The following is a 24465-nucleotide window of genomic DNA, read 5'->3' on the forward strand; positions in this document are numbered from 1 at the left end:
GCAAATATCTAAGGGAAGAATTTGGTACATATTTTTAGAAAACACAATTCTGTTACTCAGCAAATGAGAGCAAGGAACACAGATACCAATGCCCAAAATAGCTTGTTTTCCTAAGCACCCCCTGTTTACTAAACTCACATCACACATCACAAAAAAAAAAACACTTAAAGAGGAAGAGATTCAAATGAAGGATAATTAGTGTTATTTCCAAATCCCACCACTGACTGTTCTGAAAGATACCACATTCACCTTCAATTCAATGAGAAATAAAACAGAAGTCCAAAGTAATTCTTAGAAATTTTTTACCACATAATTTCAAAGCCATGTGGAAGATCTTATCTTCCAGTCACACCCAAAATCCATTTCACAAATAAAACAAATACATAATTTCACCCAAGCTTCAGATCTACTCAAGGAGAGCAGCCAGGTTCCTCAGGTTCAGTAAAAAAAGTTTCGGCCACAATTCTCAATTTTTTCTTTCCAGATAAGGTGATGAGAAAAACACCAAAATTTAACACTCAAGTAATTCTCACCTTAAGGGGAAAAAAGTGGCACAGTTTAAAACACACACACACACACACACACACACACACACACACACACACACACACTCATAAGAAATACAAGACATAGGTTTTAGTCAGGGTGCATCAATTATTAATTTTGTACTTTGGGACAGGAAATTTCATTTCCTGACCCATAGTAAAATCAGGATAATTCCACCTCATAGACTGCTAAAAGAACTTAGCAAGATGTAGGAGAAATATTTATGAAAGCCCTTTGGAAACAATGGAGCATCATCGAGTGTGAGGTAGTGGTATCATGATTATTATTGTTGTAAAGAATGGCCATCCATTTGCTTTTTCCTTATTTTTTTCTCTAAGGAATGAGCTGAATCTTGACTTTCATCTTGGCAGAACTAGAGACAAGTCAGCCTTAGTGTGGCTTCTTAAGAAAGATATAAGTCTAGGGGCACCTGGGTGGCTGTCGGTTAAGTATCCGACTATTGATTTTGGCTCAGGTCATGATCTCATGTTTGTGAGTTTGAGCCCAGCTTCAGCTCTGCACTGACAGAGCTGCATTAACAAATTTTAATAATAAATAAAGACACAACTCTTTCTTGGCTGTCCATTTTTAAATCTCTCCCTACTTGCTCCTTGTCTTTCCCTGTCCCTTTCACTGTAGCTCCTGGTAAACATGAAAGGCAATGCTAAGTTCAATCTGTTCCCTAATTTGAGACCAGACCTTGACATGAGGGCCAGAAAGTAATCACTAAAACTCAGGGCAATGGTTATGTGTTTTATAATATTGGAACTAGAAAAGGGGATGATAAAAAAAAACAAGTGTAATGCAGAGTACAACAAAAAAGAAGTTAAAAAGTAGAGCATCACTTAGATAAGTTTCCAATGGAATCCTACTGGTCCCTTTTTCAGTAAGTTCTTCTTACATCAAGGTTTTAACTATTACAGGTCTTTTAATTTAAATTTTCCAAGACTTTGCTACGCTAACTTGCTAGAAATATATAGCCACCAAGTTGTTTGAAGAAGAAGGTAACATCACACACTGAATGACAAAATCAAACTACCTGATTTGGAATCTTGCCTCTACCATTTACAGGCTGTATGTTCTTGGACAAATTACTTAACCTTTTCTGTGCCCCAGCCATAAAATAAGGATAACAGCAAGAGAATATTAGGGGAATTAAATGAGATAAGGAATTCAAGCAGTTTAACAGTTCTTGAGGTTGAGAATATGATACAGTGCTTAATAAATTATAGCTATAATTTGATTTATGTCAAACATTTAACACCTCTGTATACAGACAGAACTACAGACATTCTAGATCACTGGAAACAACAAAACCCTAAAGTTCCTCTCGTGTGAAATTGACTTGTCCCAGCATTTAGATACCATGTCTACATAATCATGCATAAAGGGCTGCTCAGGTTTTAAAAGATAAAAGAAATTGTGTTAGAAATTATTTGGAAAACCATGAAACGTATCAGCAAAAAAATCATTTCACAAATTCTAAAAGAGAATATAGGACATATAATGGGATCAATAATATTTCTCTGGGACAGTATGATAGGCCTAACAGATTAAGGGAAGGCAATAAAAATATTTCAGATTGCAGAAGGCTTCTAATTCTATTTTATATGGCATAATCATTAAACTGGGATAATGTGATCTATACTCACACCAAGCATTATGGTTTCAAATTCAAAAGATTGCAATCAATGCTTCAGTTTACTCTACTCTTGACCCTTAAATTATAGTCCCAAGCCTAGTGCCATTTAATACTTCTATTATTTGCCTATAAAGGGGAATAGAAAATAACATGCATTAATTATGAGTGGCTGAAAGATAAGGTCAAAATAAAATCAACACACAAGAACAACATCTGAAACAATCAGAAGGAAAGTGAAACCACACAATACAAGATAGAGGTAAAGGGCTCCTGTGTCAGTACAGCACAGTGAGAAGCTGTCTTACTGATATTCATTCCAGCATGAGTTAACTGGAAAACTGCTCTATGGTAGAGTGACCGAGCAAGAGAGGGTTCTGGGACATATTCATTTTCAGGCTTCTGAACTGTGACTGTGATGGTGAGAACAAAAGTGATCACTACCATTTATTACTGAGCACCTACTATGTGCCAAAAATCATATTGAACATTTTACATTAATGAATTTATTAACTTGTCCTAACAGTGCTACATAGAGTTGCCAGATATAGTGCATAAAAATACAGGGTGCCCATTTATATTTGAATTCAAATAACAGCTAGTAATTTTTTATTATAAGTGTACTCCATGCAATATTTGGGGCACACACCAAAAAGTTTTGCTGTTTATCTGAAATTGCTATGAGTCCTGTATTTCATCCGGCAACCCTAAGGCCATGAAATAGGTATTAATATCCTGGTGAGAAACCTGAGATTCACAGAAATTAAGTCATTTGCCCAAGTCTGCATAGCTGTCAGGTAACATATCTGGGTTCAAAATCTCTAACAACAAAGCTTGAATTCATAACCAGTATAATGCACTGTCTCTTTTATTATGCTCTTTCCTATATAGGAATGGCCATCCATCTATCCTCCTGTTGATATTCTAATTGACCTTCAAAGTCCAATTTGTAGATTATATGCCTTGTGAATCCTTCTTAGATTTTTCCAAATAAGAATATTCCTATAACTTTACTTTTATCTTTGTTCCAGCCCTTAAAACAGTTTGGCTTCTATTACAGCAGGTTACATACAGGTCCCTGTAGTGGACATTCTTCTATGTGCATTTCTCTTTTCTAACATCACCTCTATTTCCTTTTGGGACAGTGTCTTTCCCTTACTACATGTAGCCCAGGTGGGAAGAGAAATCAAGGGGTCCTACAGTCCTATTATAAAAGCTGAAGGGGGATGTCTCCTGTCCTATCCTTTCTTTCATCACCACCTCTCAACCAAGGAAAAGGTGCATGGCCAATAAGACTGTCTCTCCTAAGTCTTGAAAACTAAGACAAATGGTAATAAAAATTATAAATAACTAAGACAGATGGTAAGGGTTCATTTATTTCAGATAATTATGTAATTTATTTCTTGGTTTCTGTTCCTTTTCCAAGGCTGGTTTCTATAGGCTTTCCATCCATATCTTCCAGATTTAAATTCCTTCTTTGCTTGGATTAAATAGTTTCAGTTGTTTATAACCAAAGAACCCTGACTGATTGTTTCTTTGAACATGAGTGTAAGCTCCCTAAGGTCCATGTGTAATAGAGTTCTACACCATTCCAGTCCCAAGGAGTTATCTTCCAAATACATATTTGTATATAGTAGGCACTCAGAAATGCTTATAAACTCAAAGGGGGATAAATTAACTGAAATTGTTCAGAGCTGATAGCACAGAAGATCTACAAGCCTCTCTTGTTTTTTTTCTTTTTGTACTTCACAACCAGTCTGAGTGAGCTTTTGGAAAGCACTTTGAGAATTGTGATTATTAACTGTGTAAAAAGTGGATGAATCACTTGATAGGCCTCAATGGTATTAAAATGTCCATGATGCTTCTAAAATCTATGACTTGCTAGAAATAAGTTTGAGAGCTCTTCTATTATCTCTCAACAGAGAGCTAGGATGCATTACTGCTAAGTACACTAAAAATAAAAGGATGTAACTGAAGTCACATCTATCCTGCAGAATAGGAGTTTTAAATATATGTATTTGGGTTTTTAATTATAACTTATTTAATATAATTTTAATTATAATTCTATGCTAAAGAATTGGCCTTATTTATATTTTCTACCATTATCCAATGCAAGTAGGGTTCAATATCTATGATAAAATTATGGATAAACATAGTGATGTGTTCTTAAGGTGATATCAGTGACATGAGATATGCTAAATTATCCCACACTGGCATTACACCATTAGCAAATAATACTTCTTTAAATTTTTATTGATTTCAGCATAGGATGTCAAGTAAACACTGACTCAACTCTACCTGGGTCAGAGATGAACAAATATTCTATGTAATTCTGGGCACTGTAAATTCAAAGAGGCAGAAGTGGGTAGAATGGTAAACAATCTTAACACCGTATCATTGAAGGAAGAACTGAAGAAACTAGGAAATGTTTCAGTTGGCAAATAGCTCAAGATGAGTTTTTAAACAACTAAAGGAACATCATTTGAAAGAATTTAGATTTATCCTGTGTAACTTCAGAATGCAAACCTATACCCAGGGGGTGGAATAGATTTCAACAAACAGCAAATAATCATTTAGTAAAACCTTCTCTGAATTATGGAGAATACAAAGATAAATTGAATACAGTTCCTGCATTCCAAGAGAACTATGAAGTCTAAAAAACATACTGACTTTGATAAGGCTTCCAAATTGTGTGAAGTACTGGAAAGTGGGAGGTCAATTCTGACTAGTGAGATGTAGGAAGACTTTTGAGAGAATGTGGTATTGGGTTACATTTTGAGTAATGATAAGGGCTGGACAGAGATTTACTGGGGAAAGGGGCATTTCAAAAAGTGACATGAGCTTATCTGAGAAACAGTGAAGAGCTGTAGATGGTTAAAATAGAATAAGACAGGTTATGGAGTACAAAAGATAAGCCAGAAAAACTGGGAGAGGTTAAATTGCAGAGGGCTTGAAAAACTGGACTCACAAGGTTGCACTTTCTTCTGGACAGCCATAAAGATTATTAAGTAGAGGAGGGATATTATTAATGGTCTTATTTGGAGGAAAACTTTCGATGGTCCAGAAAAATAATTAAAGAAAGTTGTGGAAGGCAATTCCCCAACATCCAAAACCCTTCCATTGGGCCCTCCATAGTTCTCCTCCTATCATCAGTCTTTTCTCAGAATGTTCCCTTCATTATCTTGTTCTTATGAAAGTCTGGCTCTTCCACAGGCCACTGCTTCCTTGTGGCTCTTTCCTATGGTACTCTTTTTCTCCTACAGTCCTCACACCAATGAATCTGGAGGGGAGGAAATATCCTCATTGAGTCTTAATGCCACCTTTAGACCACTGGTCTTTCCTTTTCTCTAAGCATTCCCAGCCTTGAGTCTCAGGTTGTTATACGAACCTTCAATTCTTCATTGCATTTACTTGCTGCCTTCCAGGCCATACTCCCTCATTTCTTGATGAGGTAAACTCCTGGCTTATTATCACTCTTCCAAACACTATTTAATTCTTGACCATTTCAGTATCTTTATAGGTGATCTTTCCCAAACCCTGGCCTCTCAAGTCTCTGAGAATTCTTTCCTCCAATACTCTTGCCCTCCACCCTATTAGAGCCACTCATTTCATACCCTAGTCTAGACCCTGTTATTACTAATAACAGCAACCCCCTCCATAATATCAGTGCCAAGCATTCCACTCTCTCATAACCACCTCTTAACTTTCTAGCTCTTCTTCCTAACCTAACCTTGACACCCTTCCAACCCCTCTCAAACCTCCAACCAACTGATCTATCAACTTTCCACTGTTCCTTATCCCCTTAATGGCCTCACTCCCCACCTTACCAAGCCTGAATCATATAACTGATTGCTCTCATTCCCTCTTATGCACCTTTGATACCCTCTCTCTTTTCTTAATTCCTTGGCAAAATCACAACCCTGACTAAATATAACTGTCCATCTGTTCTATGTCTTCACACATGTCTCTAAATAAGGTTAAAGAACAACACACAACCATGATGACCTGTCCTACTTTAATTTCATGACCATGAATCTCAAATGGGCTTTTAATGTGGATTGGCTGGCAATCGTATTTCCCCTGCCCATTCCACACATCATCATACCATCTCCCTCTCCCTCCCTCTCTGAACAAGGCTTTATTCTCATTCTCAGTAATGACCTTGCTTCCCACATTACAGATAAAACTGATACAGTAGGAAACAACTCTTAGACCCTCGTCACCCTGCCAACAGCCACACATACTCTCCCTTCCCATCTGTTATCACAGATAAATTATTCATGATTCTATTGTGCATAGCCCTCATCTCTCACTGACACCCACATCATGAATTCTCCCCTATCCTGAACATCATAAATTATCTGCTGGAGATATGCTATTTTGAAAAAAACAAAATGCTCTCTTGACTTTACCTCTTCTCTAGCCAGGGCCTTATTTCTTCATTAGCCTTCACAGAAAAATGGCTTTTAAAAAGTTGTCCATATTCACAATATCTAATTCATATCCTTCCATTCTCTCTTACACTTAACTCAGGGGTTCATCCCTACCACTGCACCAAAACTGTTCTTATCAAAATCACCATGGATCTCCACTTTACTCAAATCAATGGCCAACTCTTAGCTCTTATCTTACTTGATTTTCATCAACATTTAAACTACATAATCACTCCTCAATTCTTGATTAACTTTCTTTACTTCCAAAACATGTAATTTCTAGTTTCTCAACATCCTTTACAGTCATTCTTTCTTGGTCTTTGTTCTCACCTACCTTTATTATTGGGGTCACCCAAATTCCAGCCATTAATTCTCTCCCTTTCTCCATCTTTACTTCTTTCTGTCATCTCTTTTCATTAAATGGCTTTAAAGCCCATTTATATGTCAACAACATTTGATTTTATATCTCCTTCCCAGACCAATCTCTCAAACTCCAGACATGCTTATTCCACCACTCACATGATCTGGCCAGTTCTTATTATCATGTCCATAACCAGACTTCCAATCTTGGCCCTACTTCTTCCCTAAAACTCACCAAATCTTCTTCCCCTGCAGCCTTCTCCATCTCAGTTGATACCAGCCCAATTTACTCAGGCCAAAATTCTTGGAGCCATCCTTAGCTCTCCTTTCTCTCTTAATCCACGTCTAACTCATTGGGAAATCTTGATGACCCAACATTAAAATACTTCCAGAATCCAAATTCTCACTACCATTTCTGTCACCCCTAGTTACAGCTACCATCATCCCTTGACTTGACTATTATAGTGGCCTCCTATTTGACCTTTCCCCTTTCACCCTCTCCATCTGTAGTGTATTCTCACACAATAGGTAATGTAGCCCTCTTAAAATTTAAGTCATATAATGGGATTATTCTGCTCAAAAACCTGTAAGAACTCCCATTTTGCAAAGAGCTCTAGGACCTTATAATAGTCTACAAGGCCCTGCTCCATCTGGTCTCTATCTATGCTGATGTTTCCCCCTCACTCTAGGCTCAGGGGTCTCTGTAATGTTCCTCAAACTATCAGACTCCTTCCTCATTCCATGAGGTATGCCCAAAACTTAAAGAGTACCTGGCAACCTAAGAGCCTTCAATAAATATTTGTTCAATGAAAAGCAGGTAGAACAATTATAAAGGTATTAAAATTTGTCAATGATACCCCGATAAAGCTGGAAAAAAAATTAAGAAAAAGCTATCGTAGTAGTCTGAAAAACAGCTAATGAAGGTTCAGTTCAATCCTCCCCCGCAAACATTTATTGGAAGTACAAAGATAAATAAGCCAGAATCTCTGCCCTTGAAGACCTTATGGTAGAGAGACAGGTAGTTTAAAAATGTTAAAAGACAAAGGAGCAAAACCAGGGCATCCTAGAGAGAGCAGCATGAACAAAGGCTGGGAGACATGAAATAGCATCATATGTTGGAGAGTTGAAAGCAAGTCAGTCTGATTAGATGTGATGATCTAGTAGATGCAACCACTTGGGTAAACTACAGTCCCCAGTTACTCAATGAACACTAACCTAGGTGTTCCTGTGAAGACATTTTGTAGATACAATTAAAGTCCATAATCAGTTGCTTTCAGTAAGAAAGATTATCCTAAATAATCTAGGGAGGACTGATTCAATCAGTTGAAAGATCTCAAAAGCAGAGCTGAGGCCTCTCTGCAGAAATTCCTCGTATTGACAACAGCTTCACCTGTGCCCAAAAGTTACAGCATGCCACTCATGATGGCCTGCTCTGTGGATTTCACACTTGCCTATATACCTTCCCAATTATGGAAGCCAATTCCTTGAAATAAACCTCTAAATATCCATCTTCTACTGGTTCTGCTTTTCTGATTGAACTGGGACTGATATACTAGAATATAAAGTTTCAGGCAGAGGGAGGACAAATGAAGGATGAGAGGCAGGAGGACTATATCAGCAAGGGCATTTGTTTTTAACATGCTCAGAGGTTGTAACTTTACCTCATAATCAGTAGGACCCACAAGGTGAATGGCATTATTAGGAGTAGAGATGAATCATTTTGGATTTGATATGAAGAATGTACTAGGACAGGAAGCAAGGGGAAGAGAGAGATGCTAGTGACTGGGAAACCACCCATGTTACCTGTCAGGGAGGTAGGAGGAGAACCAAGAAAGAAGGCTATCATGGAAGACAGGGAACAGTGTAGTGGGGAAGCAGTGGCAATCTGAAGCACCCAGTCTGGTGTATCAGAAGAGTCTGCCATTCAGCACACTACAATAAAAGGAGGTCACTAAGGAGGTCACTCAAGAACAGCTATGATCTACAAATCAGATTGTACTAGGTTCAAGAGTGGCTGAGAAGTGAGAGAGAAGAGAAAATAAAACTATTCTTCTACAAGCGTGGCTTAAAAGGGAGGAGGAAAACTGGCAGTAGAGAGAAAAGGACAGTGTCAAATAAAAACATTAGAATGTGAGAAGCTTAAGCCTTCTTCATAGACTGAGGAGGAAGAGCCAACAGTAAAGCAGGGGAAAAGATGAGAATGAGGGCACACACCCTCCTGAGAGAGGTTCAAGAGAAGAGGGGTGGCCAAGCCCACAGGTGAAGGCTTAGTCAAGGACAGTGGGAAGACCTTCATTTTCTGAAAACTAGAGGAAAGAGAAGTCTGATGAAGGTAAGTAGAGATAAATTTGGAGGTGGAGAGTAAGGAATCCTCAGTAATTAATGCCCCACAGCCCTGGGGTAGCTCAGTGAGGTTAGGAAACAAGGTCATCGGTTAAGAGAGAGATGGTGTGACATATCTAGAGATGGAGGCTTGGCTTTAGTTGAGTCTGGGTAGCCACCTGCCAAGACATAACACAGAGGAATAAGGATCACATAACAGTTATACTAAAGGACTTCTGAACTGCCTCGCAATTCAATCAATGTGCCTATAAATCAGACTGGCAGAAATGTTGCCTCAGCACCCAAAACAATGCCTGGCATAGAGCAGGTACTCATTAAATTCACTGAATGAATGAATGAATGAATGAATGAGTCAATGCTTAGATGAGCTCCTCATCCACACAAGCAAATAAAACCTTTTAGTTGAAATTACCTATTTTAATATCGACTCATTTTAACATTTTAAAGAAATACAGACATTTTCCAGAGCCTTGAAACTTAATACAGCTCCAGTATGCTCTCCTAATCTCCAGAGAATATAGCCAAGGCAAGCCAGATAACTTACAATTCAAAGTGGGCATTTTTAGCTTGGCTTTTTCCCTGGAGTATCATAGAGAAAATTATCAAGAAAGTGGTCAAATCTCTCTTTTGTTTTATTGTACAATATGGTTTTTTGAACTGAAAGTTTACTCACTTGTATTTTTATTTAGATTCTACCACTGTAGGTAGAATGTAGTGTTAACCTTTTCTGACACGTCAAGCTCTTTCTCTTATTGGTATTGGTGACATTTACCACTGACCAAGAGAAGACAAGGAAAACAACAAAACTGTTTAAAAAGGCAAGTTTAACTGGAAGTATGGCATAATTAGGTAACAAGATATAATGCAGACAGCATTAGGTTGCTGCTAAAATGGGTGTCTTGAGCATTCCCCATGCCTTACCTGGGTGGAAGACTTTGGTTTTCCCATTAGTGATTCCAGAAGAGCTTGCCTCCATTTTTACTGACCTTCTGCCTGGTGGAAGTGAGGAATGCCTGACCACAGGCAGGCGACGTGACCCTGGGCGGCTTGCGACACTTCGCCGTTGATGGATTTGCAAACGCTTTTCAGCCCCATGAATAGATAAACTTAAACCTGGAATGAGAAATAGAAGCATTATATTAAATAAGTCAGTTCTGAATGGCTAAGATGCCAAATTATTTTCTGGCATGAGATACAGGCATCATAAGTAACTATGGTTCAACTTCTTAAGGGATGATAATGACACTACAATTTTGATACCAATTGATTTTCACATTGCATTATATACTGAACATTATTTCATTCAAAAGTGGACATCCTCAGTTATCATGACAAAGCTTTATGAATGGAGACCCAAAAAAGTCAAATATTAAAATTCTGCCCCAAATCCTGGGAAAATATGCATTTATTTGGTTAGAAACTGTTGCTGGGTTATTTGGATTTTCAATAAAAATTGAGAAACTTTTTTTCTTTCTTTTTAAAAAATATTTTAATTATAGTAGAGTTAACATATAGTGTTCTATTAGTTTCAGATGTACAATATAGTGATTCAACAATTCCACACATCACTCAGTGCTCATCACAACAAATGTACAACTTCATTCCCATCACCTTTTTAACCTATCCCCCCACCCACCTCCCCTCTGGTAACCATCAGTTTGTTCTCTATAGTTAAGAGTCTGTTTCTTGCTTTGTCTCTCTTTTTTTTTTAGTTTTGCTCATTTGTTTCTTAAATTCCACATAAGTGAAATCACATGGTATTTTTCTTTCCCTGAGTTATTTTGCTTAGTATTACACTCTCTAGCTCCACTCATGCTGTTGCAAATGGCAAGGTTTCATTCTTTTTTTATGGCTAAATAATATTCCACTGTACGTATGTATATGTGTATATATGTATTCCACATCTTCTTTATCCATTCATTCATTGATGAACCCTTGGGCTGCTTCCATAATTTGCCTATTGTAAATAATGCTGCTATAAAGGTGCATGTATCCCTTTGGGTTAGTGTTTTTGTATTTTGGGGGTAAATACCCAGTAGTGCAATTCCTGGGTTCTAAAGTAGTTCTATTCTTAATTTTTTTGAGGACCCCCATACTGTTTTCCACAATGGCTGCACCAATTTGCATTCCCGCCAACAGTACGAGAGGGTTTCCCCTTCTCTGTATTCTTGGCAATACTAATTTCTTGTGTTGTTGATTTTAGCCATTCTGACAGGCGTGAGGTGCTATCTCACTAGTTTTGATTTGCATTTCCTTGGTGATTAGTGATGTTGAGCATCTTTTCATGTGTCTGTTTCTTTGCAGAATGTCTATTTATGTCTTCTGTACATTTTTTAGTTGAATTATTTGTGGGGTTTTGGTGTTGAGTTGTATCAGTTTTTTATGTACTTGGAATACTAACACTTTATCAGATATGTCATTCACAAATACCTTCTGAAGTAGGTTGCCTTTTAGTTTTGTTGATTATTTCCTTCACTGTACAGAAACTTTTTATTTTGATGTAGTCCCAATAGTTTATTTTTGCTTTTATTTATATAGTGTTCTTCTCTGCATCTTTTTATAGATTTTGTTTTAAAATCTATTTTGTCTGATTTAAATATTGCTACTACTGTTTTTATTTTTTTTATTTATATCCAAATTAGTTAGCATATAGTGCAACAATGATTTCAGGAGTAGATTCCTTAATGCTCCTTACCCATTTAGCCCATCCCCCTCCCACAACCCCTCCAGTAACCCTCTGTTTGTTCTCCATATTTAAGAGTCTCTTATGTTTTGTCCCCCCCTCTGTTTTTATACTATTTTTGTTTCCCTTCCTTTATGTTCATCTGTTTTGTCTCTTAAAGTCCTCATATAAGTGAAGTCATATATTTGTCTTTCTCTAATTTTGCTTAGCATAATACCCTCCAGTTCCACCCATGTAGTTGAAAATGGCGAGATTTCATCCCTTTTGATCACCGAGTAATACTCTATTGTGTGTGTGTGTGTGTGTGTGTGTGTGCACGCGCACACACACACACACACACACACACACCACATCTTCTTTATTCAATCATCCATTGATGGACATTTGGGCTCATTCCATACTTTGGCTATTGTTGACGTGCTGCTATAAACATTGGGGTGCATATGTCCTTTTAAAACAGCACACCTGTATCCCTTGGATAAATACATGCAGAAGAATGAACCTGGACCACTTTCTTACACCATACACAAAAATAAACTCAAAATGGATGCAAGACCTCAATGCAAGACAGGAAGCCATCAAAATCCTCGAGGAGAAAGCAGGCAAAAACCTCTTTGATCTTGCCGGCAGCAACTTCTTACTCAACACGTCTCCAGAGGCAAGGGAAACAAAAGCCAAAATGAACTACTGGGACCTCATCAAAATTAAAAGCTTCTGCACAGTGAAGGAACAATCAGCAAAACTAAAAGGCAACTGACAGAATGGGAGAAGATATTTACTCCAGCTTTCTTTTGACCCCCATTTGCATGATAAATGTTTCTCCATCCCCTCACTTTCAATCCGCAGGAGTCTTCAGGTCTGAAATGAGTCTCTTGTAGGCAACATATAGATGGGTCTTGTTTTTTTTTTTTTTTTTTAATCCACTGTCACCCTATGTCTTTTTTGATTGGAGCATTTAGTCCATTTACATGCAAAGTAATTATTGACAGATATGTATTTATTGCCATTTTGTTACTTACTTTGTGGTTGTTTTTATAGTTGTTTTCTCTGATATTTTCCTTCTTTCATGGTTTGCTGCTTTTCTTTAGTGATATACTTGTATTCCTTTCTCTTTATTTTTTGCATATTAGGAGGTTTTGCTTTGTGGTTACCAGTAGGATTATGTATAACATCTTATGTATATAGCAGTCTATATTAAGTTGACTGTCACTTAAGTTTGAACCCATTATTTACTTCTCTCCCTCCCACCATGTTTTAGTTACATGGTGTCATATTTTACATCCTTTTATTTTGTGGATCCCTTGACTGATTACAGAAATAATTTTTTTTTAATTTTTAAAATTTACATCCAAATTAGTTAGCATATAGTGAAACAATGATTTCAGGAGTAGATTCCTTAAAGCCTCTTACCAATTTACCCATATCCCCTCCCACAAACGCTCCAGCAACCCTCAGTTTGTTCTCCATATTTATGAGTCTCTTCTATTTTGTCCCCCTCCCTGTTTTTATATTATTTTTGTTTCCCTTCCCTTATGTTCATCTGTTTTGTCTCTTAAAGTCCTCATATGAATGAAGTCATATGATTTTTGTCTTTCTCTGACTAATTCCACTTAGCATAATACCCTCCAGTTCCATCCACATGGTTGCAAATGGCAAGATTTCATTCTTTTTGATTGCTGAGTATATATATATATATATACCACATCTTCTTTATCCTTTCATCCATCAATGGACATTTGGGCTCTTTCCATACTTTGGCTATTGTTGATAGTACTGCTATAAACATGGGGGTGCATGTGTCCCTTTGAAACAGCACCCCTGTATCCCATGGATAAATGCCTAGTAGTGAAATTGCTGGGTTGTAGAGTAGTTCTATTTTTAGTATTTTGAGGAACCTCCATACTGTTTTCCAGAGTGGCTGCACCAGCTTGCATTGCCACCAACAATGCAAAACAGATCCTCTTTCTCCGCATCCTCACCAACATCTGTGTTGCCTGAGTTGTTAATGTTAGCCATTCTGACAGGTGTAAGGTGGTATCTCCTTGTGGTTTTGATTTGTATTTCCCTGATGATGAGTGATGTTGAGCATTTTTTCATGTGTTGGTTGGCCATCTGGATGTCTTCCTTGGAGAAGTGTCTATTCATGTCTTTTGCCCATTTCTTCACTGGATTATTTGTTTTGTGGGTGTTGAGTTTGATAAGTTCTTTATAGATTTTGGAAACTAACTCTTTATCTGCTATGTCATTTGCAAATATCTTCTCCCATTCTGTCAGTTGCCTTTTAGTTTTGCTGATTGTTTCCTTCACTGTGCAGAAGCTTTTAATTTTGATGAGGTCCCAGTAGTTCATTTTGGCTTTTGTTTCCCTTGCCTCTGGAGACGTGTTGAGTAAGAAGTTGCTGCCGGCAAGATCAAAGAGGTTTTTGCCTGCTTTCTCCTCGAGGATTTTGATGGCTTCCTGTCTTGCATTGAGGTCTTGCATCCATTTTGAGTTTACTTTTGTGCATGGTGTAAGAAAGTGATCCAGGTTCATTCTTCTGCATGTCGCTGTCCAGTTTTCCCAGCACCACTTGCTGAAAAGACTGTCTTTATTCCATTGGATATTCTCTCCTGCTTTGTCAAAGATTAGTTGGCCATATGTTTGTGGGTCCATTTCTGGGTTCTCTATTCTGTTCCATTGATCTGAGTGTCTGTTCTTGTGCCAAGAAATACTTTTCTTTTTTTAACTGCTTTTGTGATTTTTCCTTTCCATACTTTTACTTATGGTCTTTCCTTTTTAAAGAGTCATTTTAATATTTCTAGTAGGGGCATCTGGGGGGCTCAGTTAGTTGGTTAAGCAGCCAACTCATGGTTTCAGCTCAGGTCATGATCTCACAGTTTTGTGAGTTCGAGCCCCATGTTGGGTTCTGTGCTGGCAGTACAGAGCCTGCTTGGGATTCTCTCTCTCTCTCTCTCTCTCTCTCTCTCTCTCTCTCTCTCTCTCTCCCTTCCTCCCTCCCTCCCTCCCTCCCTCCCTTTTTCTGCTTCTCCCAACCTCACGCTGTCTCTGTCTCTCTCAAAATAAATAAATCAACTGTCAAAAAATTTTTTAAAATATTTCTTACAGCGTTGGTTTAGTGGTCATGAACTCCTTTAGGTTTTGTCTGTGAAACTCTGTCTCTCCTTTTATTCTGAATGATAGCCTTGCTATAAAGAGTATTCTTGGCTGTAGACATTTCCCTTTCAGCATTTTGAGTATATCATGCCACTTCCTTCTGGCTTGTAAAGTTTCTGCTGAAAAACCCACTGATCGCCTTATGGGGATTCTCTTGTATGTAACTGTCTTCTTTTTCTTGCTGCTTTTAAATTTTTTTCTTTATCACTACTTGTTACCATTTTAATTACTATGTCTTGGTGTGGACTTCCTTTGGTTGATTTTGTTGGGGGAATCTATGCACCTCCTGGATCTTGGATATCAGTTTCCTGCCCTAGATTAGGGAAATTTTCAGCTATTATTTCTTCAAATAAATTTTCTTCCCCCACTTTTCTCTCTCTTGTCCTTCTGGGATCCTTATAATGCAAATGCTCTTATGTGTGATGGACTCACTGAGTTCCTTAAGTCTATTCTCCTTTTGCATAATTCTTTTTCTCTCATTTCTTCATCTTTATTACTTTCCAATACTGTCTTCTAGTTCATTAATTCACTCCTCTGCTTCTTCCAGCCTATTTATTCCATCAAGTTTATTTTTAATTTCATTATGTTCTACACATCTCTTATTGGTTCATTTTTTTTTATGTTATCTATCTCTTTGTTAAGGGTCTCATTGATGTCCTCCACCCTTTTATCAAGTCCAGTGAGTATCTTTATGATTAGTATTTTAAACTCTCTCTCAAACATGTTACTCATATCCATTTCACTTAGGTCTCTTGCTGTGGTTTTGTCCTATTCTTTCATTTGTGATATATTCCTCTGTCTCCTCATTTTGTCTAGTTTCTCTGTGTGTTTCTCTGTGTTCAGGAAGTCAGCTACATCCCTTGTTCTTGAAAGTAGTAGACCAGCTGTGCACTTTTAACTAGGTGGTGCAGGTCCTCCTCCATATGAAAGGCACAGCTGAAGTGGAGACCTGGGCCAGCTGGGCCACTCCACAAAGAGTCCCCGGGCAATGGGTACAGTTTTAACAAGGTGCCCACGTCTTCCATGGAAGGTGGGGAGATACAGTGCTGGCAAGGTTTACATGGGTCTTTTGGGAGAGGGGATCCACAGACGGAGGCAGGTCTGGCTGGAGAGGCAGGGTATGGTGTAAGCAAGTTAGGAAGTGAGTGCAGGAGCCACACTAGTTCTCACAGGTGGCTGTGTGTTTAATGATGAGAGGTAGGGGAGTGAAATGTTACTAGAAAAGGAACATTTGTTTGTTCGTAGAAAAGCTTGTTTTTTCCTAGAAAAGTCTCTCAGGGAACTCAGATTAGTAACTGACTTTCCCTCCTGTAAGCTCCAGGTGACTTTTAAACTGCTGCTTCAAGCTGTATATCCACAGGCTGTTAGCTATGCTCTCTTTAAGGGCAGGGGCTCAGCTTTCTATCACCCTCTAGGCTCTCTTAGAGCTGAGCCCGCTGATTTTTAAAGTTCTAAGCTTTAAGTCCTGTTATTGTAAGTACTCATGAAATTCAGCCCCTGATTTTCAGAGCCAAATGTTATGGGGATTTCTCTTCCCTTTATAGGCTCCCCAGTGTGCTAGTCTGTCTCTCACCACTCTGCACCTGCAGCTCCCTCCCTCCTGTGATCAGACTCTAGGGGTTTAGGTTCTCAGAATCCTTGCCCCTCCTACCCTCTTCTGTGTGGCCTCTTCTCTACCTCTACTTGTGGAGTGTGTTTGGCCAGGCTTTGGGCCCTTTTCTGGGTTGTTTGCTCTGAAGCAAGTATCATCTAGTTGTATCTGTGAGACAAGGTAAGTTTAGGGTCCTCCTTCTCTACCATCTTCCCAGTAGTCCCCAAGCAACTTTTTAATTAAGAAATAATTGAGTAGTTTTTCCACAGGACTCACGTAGAGAACAGTTGAAGACCGAACTTGGATTTACACCTCTGATAACCTTAGAATTATATACCTTTTGAGACCTATTTTTTTCCAGGAAAATTTCAAACATACCAAAAGCAAAAAGAATAGTATAAAAAGCCCCATGTACCCATCACCTAGCTTTAACAAACATCAAGATTTTTCTATAAAGCTGAGGAGAATAAAAGATTTTTCTAATCTTTTTTCATCTATTCCACTGCCTTTGTTGTTGATTTGTTTTTTAGGTGCTGGAGTATTTTAAAGCAAACTCTAGACATCTTGTTAATCTGATCAAAAACAATATTAATTGTATTGCCTTACACATTATATCAATATGAACTATGCCTACTAATACATATGAACCACATAAAAAATTCAAAAGAGTTTTAAAAATATTAATAACAAATTAATAATGAAAAGATTTTCTTAAAGAACACTCATTGATCACCATTAGAGGTTGCTAAAATACCAATTACTCAGAAAATTGATAAATAAAAGGAAAGAAGCATTTATCCCTGCCTTTCCTTTACTAACCACATTTCAAGGTAACCAAATAATTGATAAGATAAAGTTCTTCACTGCAGATTTCCAGCTAATAAATTACCGATGGAAAAGATAATTGGAAAATCATTTTAGAAGCTACAGTGAATATAAAAGTAGGTTTTGTCCAAAGAAGCACCATGAGGAAAGAGCTAGAATTCAAGCTCATGGAAAACTAAATCCAGATATTTAAAAAAAGAAAGCCAAGGAAAGGTGTTAGCCTTATTTAATGCCAACCAGTCAGGGAAACATGGTCAGGAGTGATGCCATCTGATGGAGGAAAGCTGAGTTTCAACAAATTGCAGAACCTTTTATTAAGAGGAGAATATCTTGAATTTGAAGGTAGAAATCTAGTCCTGAAAATTATCTTAGTGGCTGGCATTTAATCGGGTGCTTTATACAGATGAGGAAACTGAGCCTGTCAGGGTAAAACAATCAGTCTACTTATTAGTCCTGGAAGGCCACAGTAAGAAGTCTACCAAAAACTCAGAAATAAGGGATACAAAAGCCTGCTCAAAGGTAAATTGTAAATCAGCAATCACGAGACACCTCAGAAATATAAAGAGTCATCTTGGGGCGCCTGGGTGGCTCAGTCGGTTAAGCATCCGACTTCGGCTCAGGTCATGATCTCACTGTCCATGGTTTCGAGCCCCGCGTCGGGCTCTGTGCTGACAGCTCAGAGCCTGGAGCCCATTTCAGATTCTGTGTCTCCCTCTCTCTCTGCCCCTCCCCTGTTCATGCTCTGTCTCTGTCTCAAAAATAAATAAACGTTAAAAAAAATTTTAAAAAGAAATATAAAGAGTCATCTTAAATTTCCCCAAGGGGAGGAAAAAAGACATGACTTGGGCCAGACGGTAAATTCTAAAAAATTTTAAGAAACCTCAAATCAGAATGAAGTTTGGTCAGCCAAGCATAAAAAGAACAACAATAACAAAACCTGTAATAAACAAACATGAGCAGTGCCCATCCAGGTAACAGCCTCTAAGTTCAAGAGTTCTAACAGCCAGGAGTGCCTGGATGGCTCAGTTTGTTAAGCATCCAACTCTCAGTTTTGGCTCAGGTTCTGAGCTCATGGTTCCTTTGAGTCCTGCATCAGCCTCCACGCTGACAGTGGGATTCTCTCTCTCCCTCCCTCTCTCTGCCCCTCCCCCACTCATTGGTTTTCTCTCACTCTCAAAATAAATAAACCTTAAAAAAGAGTTCCAACAGCCAGACAGTCCTGAGACACAATTTTACTCTCCTTTATCCATTTAACTGCCCTTGCTCTAACAGCACTCACCAGGCAACCTTCAGATTAAGATTTGGCTTCCAATGCAGGAAGAGAGTAATCATACTAATGTTCCTATCTACCCAGGAACCAAGGTTCTCAGTGTGGGCTAACAAACTGGCATCCTGAGCTTCTTTCTATATGTCAATCTCCTCATGATTGCTTAGAATGAATCTGCCCACAAGATCTGGTTTCTAAGCCTTCAATGCTATAAGTCTGAGATTTGTTCTTGGGAAATTCACCCAGGTAAGGCCAGCCATGCTGGGTGGTCCCTTGGGAGACAGCCTGGCAGCTTTGCCCTCACAGTACATGTACCACTCTGATGCTCAGACACCTGGGCAAGTGTGGGCCTTCTACTCCTAGGTGTCTCTCTGTGGCCAGGACTAACACAGTGGCATCAGACTGGTATTTTCACCATGTCATGCTTTCTATCATGGTTGTATGTTCCACATTTCCAGAGAGATGCAAAATGAATATCTTCAGACCCATAAAGACTCCAGAAGAATGCAGACAAATTTTTAGGTGTCAGATGAAGGGGCTGGGAGAGATGTTTTAAGTCAACATCAGAGAGTACATGCAGTCTGAGTCTGCAACCATGAAACAGACCACTCTTTCAACATTTCTTGTCCCTTTTACAGAGGATTATTGGGCTAAAGGAACTAGAACTGTGACTCACTGTGGCACTTCTAGTTCTTATAGAACTCCTGTCAAGGAGGTATAAAATGTTAGAAATGAGAATAAAAATCACACTGTGGAAATAAACAGCACAGATACTTGGAATTGTTGAACATTACATGTTAAAAATATAATAATGTAGATCATGTGGTGTGATGTCAAAATGTAAAAAACAAAAAAAATTCACGAGTATGGCCAGGAGAGAATAGAAATGAGGAAGATGGGTATGTTACAAGGGAATTGGGAAGAAACCCTTATTGCCTCAGCAAATCCATACGGTCCTCCAGAAATTAAGATTTCTCAGAGTTGCAGATAAAGTACCTGGCCCATCAGAGCTCTCCTCATACAATGGCAAAGTCCATGGCAGGGAGATATGTAAACAAATAGCACACAAAACATCAAATATACTCCAGACATGAAAAGTTAACATTTATAGAAGACTCAGCAGTCACATCTTCAGAAATGAATTATCAGTCAATAAGTTGCATCATCCAATTTGGTCTTAACTACTTTGAAAAAAACATTGATGACTATCTATTAAATGCCAGGCACTGTGGTAAATACTGATAATTACCCCGTTAATGCCTTACCCCAATCCTACAAGACAGAGAATTGGCATCTACATTTTACCAACAGGAAACCTGAGGCCCAAGAGGCAAAGTTACTTGTCCAAGGTCAAACAAGTAACTGAAATTTTAACCCTAATCTTTTCCACTATTGCAGGTAGCCTGGTGAATGTAATTAAACTGATTAAATTAGCTATATACCAATACATAGACTGTTTTAAGTGTATAATGGTTCTAAATAACTTAACAAGGCAGGGTTGGAAGGTATGGTATGCTGACATTCCTTTAACCCAAACTCCTATGAAACCATGTCTTCGCCCTCTTTTCCATCCATTCTGAAATGTCTTCCTGGTTCTTGAACAGCTATCAAATGCCTTATTAAGAATGAACTGAAACTGCACCTTCTCCTTGAAGCCTTTCTGGTTCCTCTGGCTCAGAGTCAACACTGTCTCTAATCTTGCAGTTAGCCTTTACCATGCTATGCTCTTGTACTCTCCTTCACCCACCAGCACATGACTGTCCCATTTCTCCAGCTATCTCAAGAGTCTCTAAGGGCAAGGATCACACTATGTACTTCAATTCCTTCCTCAGCTCTGAACAAAGTACAATCCATACAGAGATGTGGGATGACAATTTGCCTTCATCTCCTTCTCCTTCTGCACACTGCATTCTACATGGTGCAAAGACTCCTTCGGCATAGGCAGAGCAGAGTCAAGACAGGCAAGGAAATGATACTGAGTATGTTGACTCATGCAACTTTTAATTTTATGCTTCCTGTTTCACTATACACTCATCGCCTTTCCTAGACTTCTTCAGGCCTGAAACTTGGCTGCTTTCCTCAACTTCAGGAGATAGCTTCCTCCCCAACTCAGCTGAAAAGGTGGAGCCCAGGCAATGTAAAGCTTCTAGTCTTCCTACTTTTCTACCTTAAAATATCTTTAAAAAAGAGTATCTTTTTCTCTTGAGACCTATCATCTACCTTACTTGATAAAAAAAAAATCTGTAGGCAGAACCTTGGGAAACACATCTTTTTAGGAACGAAGACAGCAAGTACAGGTGTTAACATGTGAGTACTGGAGTCAGGGTTTCTGGGTCCAATTCTTGGCCACACCTTTTTCTACCTATTTTACCTAGTGCAAGTTACTTAATCTTTTGTGCCTCAGTTTAGTCATCTGTAAAATGAGAATAATAACAGTTTTCTACCTCAGAATCGTGAGAATGAGTTAATATCTACAAAGTGCTCAGGGCAGTGCCCAGCACACAGCAGCTGCTCAGTGCAAGGCAGAGGTCATCACTGCCTTCTATCATATCAATGACTCTGCTGAACGTTTCAATCTCACCCCTTAGGCCCTAGAATTTAACACTGTTGGCTCTGCTCATCTGCTTTTAAACAGTCTCTTTGGATTCTATGACACCCTTCTTACCGCTTCCTCTCCTAACTGTAAACTCTCCTCTCTCTTGTTCTCAAGGGTGAAAGTGTTAGTTTCCTCGGGCTACCATAACTTATTACCACAGCTCTGGTGGCTTGAAACAAAAGAAATTTATTATCTCCCTGTTTGAGAGGCTAGAAGTCTGAAATCAAGGTGTTAGGAGGACTGTGATTCCTCCAGAAGTCTCTGTGGGTGACATCTCCCTGCTACTTTCAACCTCTCAAGGGTGCTGACATTCCTTGGTATTTGCCTTGTGACCACATCACTCCAATCTCTTGTCTCCATAGTCTCATCACCTCCTATCTCCATCTGCCTTTTTCCTACAAGGACAGGCATGGTGGCATATAAGGCCCACCTGGATAATACAAGATAATCTCTTCACCTTAAGGTCTTTAATCACATCTACACACTCTTTTCAAATAAGGTCGCCTCTATAGGCTTTGGGGATTAGAACATGGATGTATATCGGGGGGCCATTATCAGCCTACCATAGCAGGTATTCCCCAAGGTTTTGACTTTGCTCTTTTCTTTCTCTCCACCCTTTCTCCAAGTGAACTTCCATGTCTTCAGCTGTGTGGACATGTCCCAAAGTCACTCTTGTTCAACACTGTCTCCCATATTTCAAACCCATCTTTCCTACTTGGCCTGAATCTCTTCCCGAAAAATTTGGTGAGTCCACAGAACACAAGAAATGTTTAATATTTTGAGAACAGAAAACAAACTCAGATTTATTTTAAGCACCTCCTGTATTTCTCTTAAAATCCTATCTCACATGTGAATATTGTTCTCAATAAAATAATATTCTTTGGTGCTCCTTCTCTCTGGCTCACTTCCAAGGTGCACTAGCTCCAGCTGCATTGCGCAGTACAAGTGCGCCCGTGGAAAAACGATTTGCTTTCATCTAAATGTCACTCCTGTGATTCAGAAGAGCTCTGTGCCACAGGAACATCTGCAGTTCTGTTGGTGTTTTACAACTTGCAGCCATAGCACCTCTGTGTTCTATCACACTCCAAGTCATTTCTTAGATAAATTATTTTTCAAAACACTGAAAACCTATGTTTTGAATGTCACTACCATGAGCAAAACAAAAAACTCATCTATTTCTGATTAAGGAAAAAATCAATTTGTGCAGGGGGATGTTTATTTCTAGTTTTCTCTTTTTCTTAGATTTAACTACAAAGTGGAGAACAAATCCAGCATTTCCTCTTCCCAGAACACTTATGAGAACGGAGGTGAAAATTCTCCTGCCTGCTCCTGAGGCTTAGAATTACTTCCCAAACTTCTGGAGCTTTTCTAATATCTTCTCTCATTTGGCTCAAAATACAGTTTACAAAATATTTATAAGATAGCTGATACCCTTCAGTCTCCTAAGGAAAAAAAAACACTCAAACATATAGAATGCATTTGGCCAAGAATGCATCCCACTTATCATAAGCTTAGGCATGTTCCCATTACAGGGGTCAGAATTTGTGCAATCTCAGTCAGATGAGCTCAGGTGGACCCAGAGCAAACATTCTGAGATTTGAGTGCCAGAAATGGTGGGTAACTGAATGTGGGTGCATTCCAGGGAGCAGTCACAGATGCTGAGATTTAACCCATATGAGGCCCTCCTGGAGGGCTGAAGATGAAGCACTGTTTAGTCTCAGTAGGCCTGATGAAAAGATTTGCAACAATCCAACCTTCCTCCTCACATCAGGTCCTTAGGTGTGTCATGCCTCCTTCTGTTTGGTCTGCATTGTAACAGGGATTACCATGGCATCGTAAGACGCTCAAGCACTTTGAAAAAAGACCAACATGCTAAAGACTAGGTATATTACCGAGATTTAACTTTTGGCTCAATGTCTACATAAAGAATTTACAGTATGGAAAACAATTTGACAATAAATTTCATAGATTGAAAAAAAAAGAATTTACAGAACCAGAGAGTGATAAGAGCCTATAAGAATATTTAACCAGGGGCGCCTGGGTGGCTCAGGCGGTTAAGCGGCTGACTTCGGCTCAGGTCATGATCTCACGGTCTGTGAGTTAGAGCCCCGCCTCGGGCTCTGTGCTGACAGCTCAGAGCCTGGAGCCTGTTTCAGATTCTGTGTCTCCCTCTCTCTGACCCTCCCCCATTCATGCTCTGTCTCTGTCTCAAAAATAAATAAACGTTAAAAAAAATTAAAAAAAAAAAGAATATTTAACCAGCATTACTAAATTCAAATAAAGTGCTGGATATAAATTACTAGGGTTTCTCTCCTTCAAACCCACCACTAGATTCTAAATAGCCTTTTTGTAACTTCTTTATTTCCTGTGGCTGAGGCAGATTTCAAGTCTCCTTTTTTTCCTTCTGCTACAGAATTCTACCAGAAGCACTTCATTTCAGGGAACCCCAGTGACACAGTAGACTACTGTCCCCAGTTCATACCTCCTCTCTGCCATGTGGCCCATCAGTACTTCCCAGTTAGGAGGGAAAGTGTGTTCCCCACTCCGGTGATTTTGGACTTGGTGATCATGACTTGCTTCAGTCAATGGGATGTTACTGGACATAATGAAAGCAGAGACATGAAATGTGCCTGCGCAGTTTTGCCTGAGTTACTTCTTCCCTGCTCCCTCCCTACAAGATCTGCTCCTATTGGGTGGCCCAATCCATTTCCATGGCTCTCATTTTACTGGGCTCTAATATTACCCTTGCCTCTTTACACATAGTTAAACTTCCCACTGTTGCTAGACCCTGAATTCTTCACTACCTCTTTCCTTAATGCAACCCCTCCTTTGCAACAGAAGAATCCCCTTTATTAAAATCTCTTCATTTGTTAGAATTCTGTTTTCTCTTGAACCTTGATTATCATAGACTTGGAAATCCATCCCTTTCAATTTTAACACTTAAAGTTTCCACATCTTCACCAGTGAACAACAGTATCACTGAAAATTTCCTTGGAAGTTTCTCAAAAACTCCATGTGTGCTATCTTTC

At 38.8% G+C, this 24465-nt stretch overlaps 1 protein-coding gene across 5 annotated transcripts in view; it reads right to left on the reverse strand.

The window, feature by feature from the left end:
• Positions 1-24465, reverse strand: part of ANO4 (anoctamin 4) — a 426134-nt gene that overhangs the window by 218333 nt on the left and 183336 nt on the right. For all 5 annotated transcript variants that reach the window (XM_058741647.1, XM_058741645.1, XM_058741644.1 and 2 more), the window contains one exon: positions 10243-10434. In XM_058741647.1, the coding sequence (XP_058597630.1) occupies positions 10243-10434 (192 nt within the window). The remainder of the gene's footprint in view (positions 1-10242; positions 10435-24465) is intronic.

Source organism: Neofelis nebulosa, chromosome 8 (assembly GCF_028018385.1).
Source record: "Neofelis nebulosa isolate mNeoNeb1 chromosome 8, mNeoNeb1.pri, whole genome shotgun sequence".
NCBI lineage: Eukaryota > Metazoa > Chordata > Mammalia > Carnivora > Felidae > Neofelis > Neofelis nebulosa.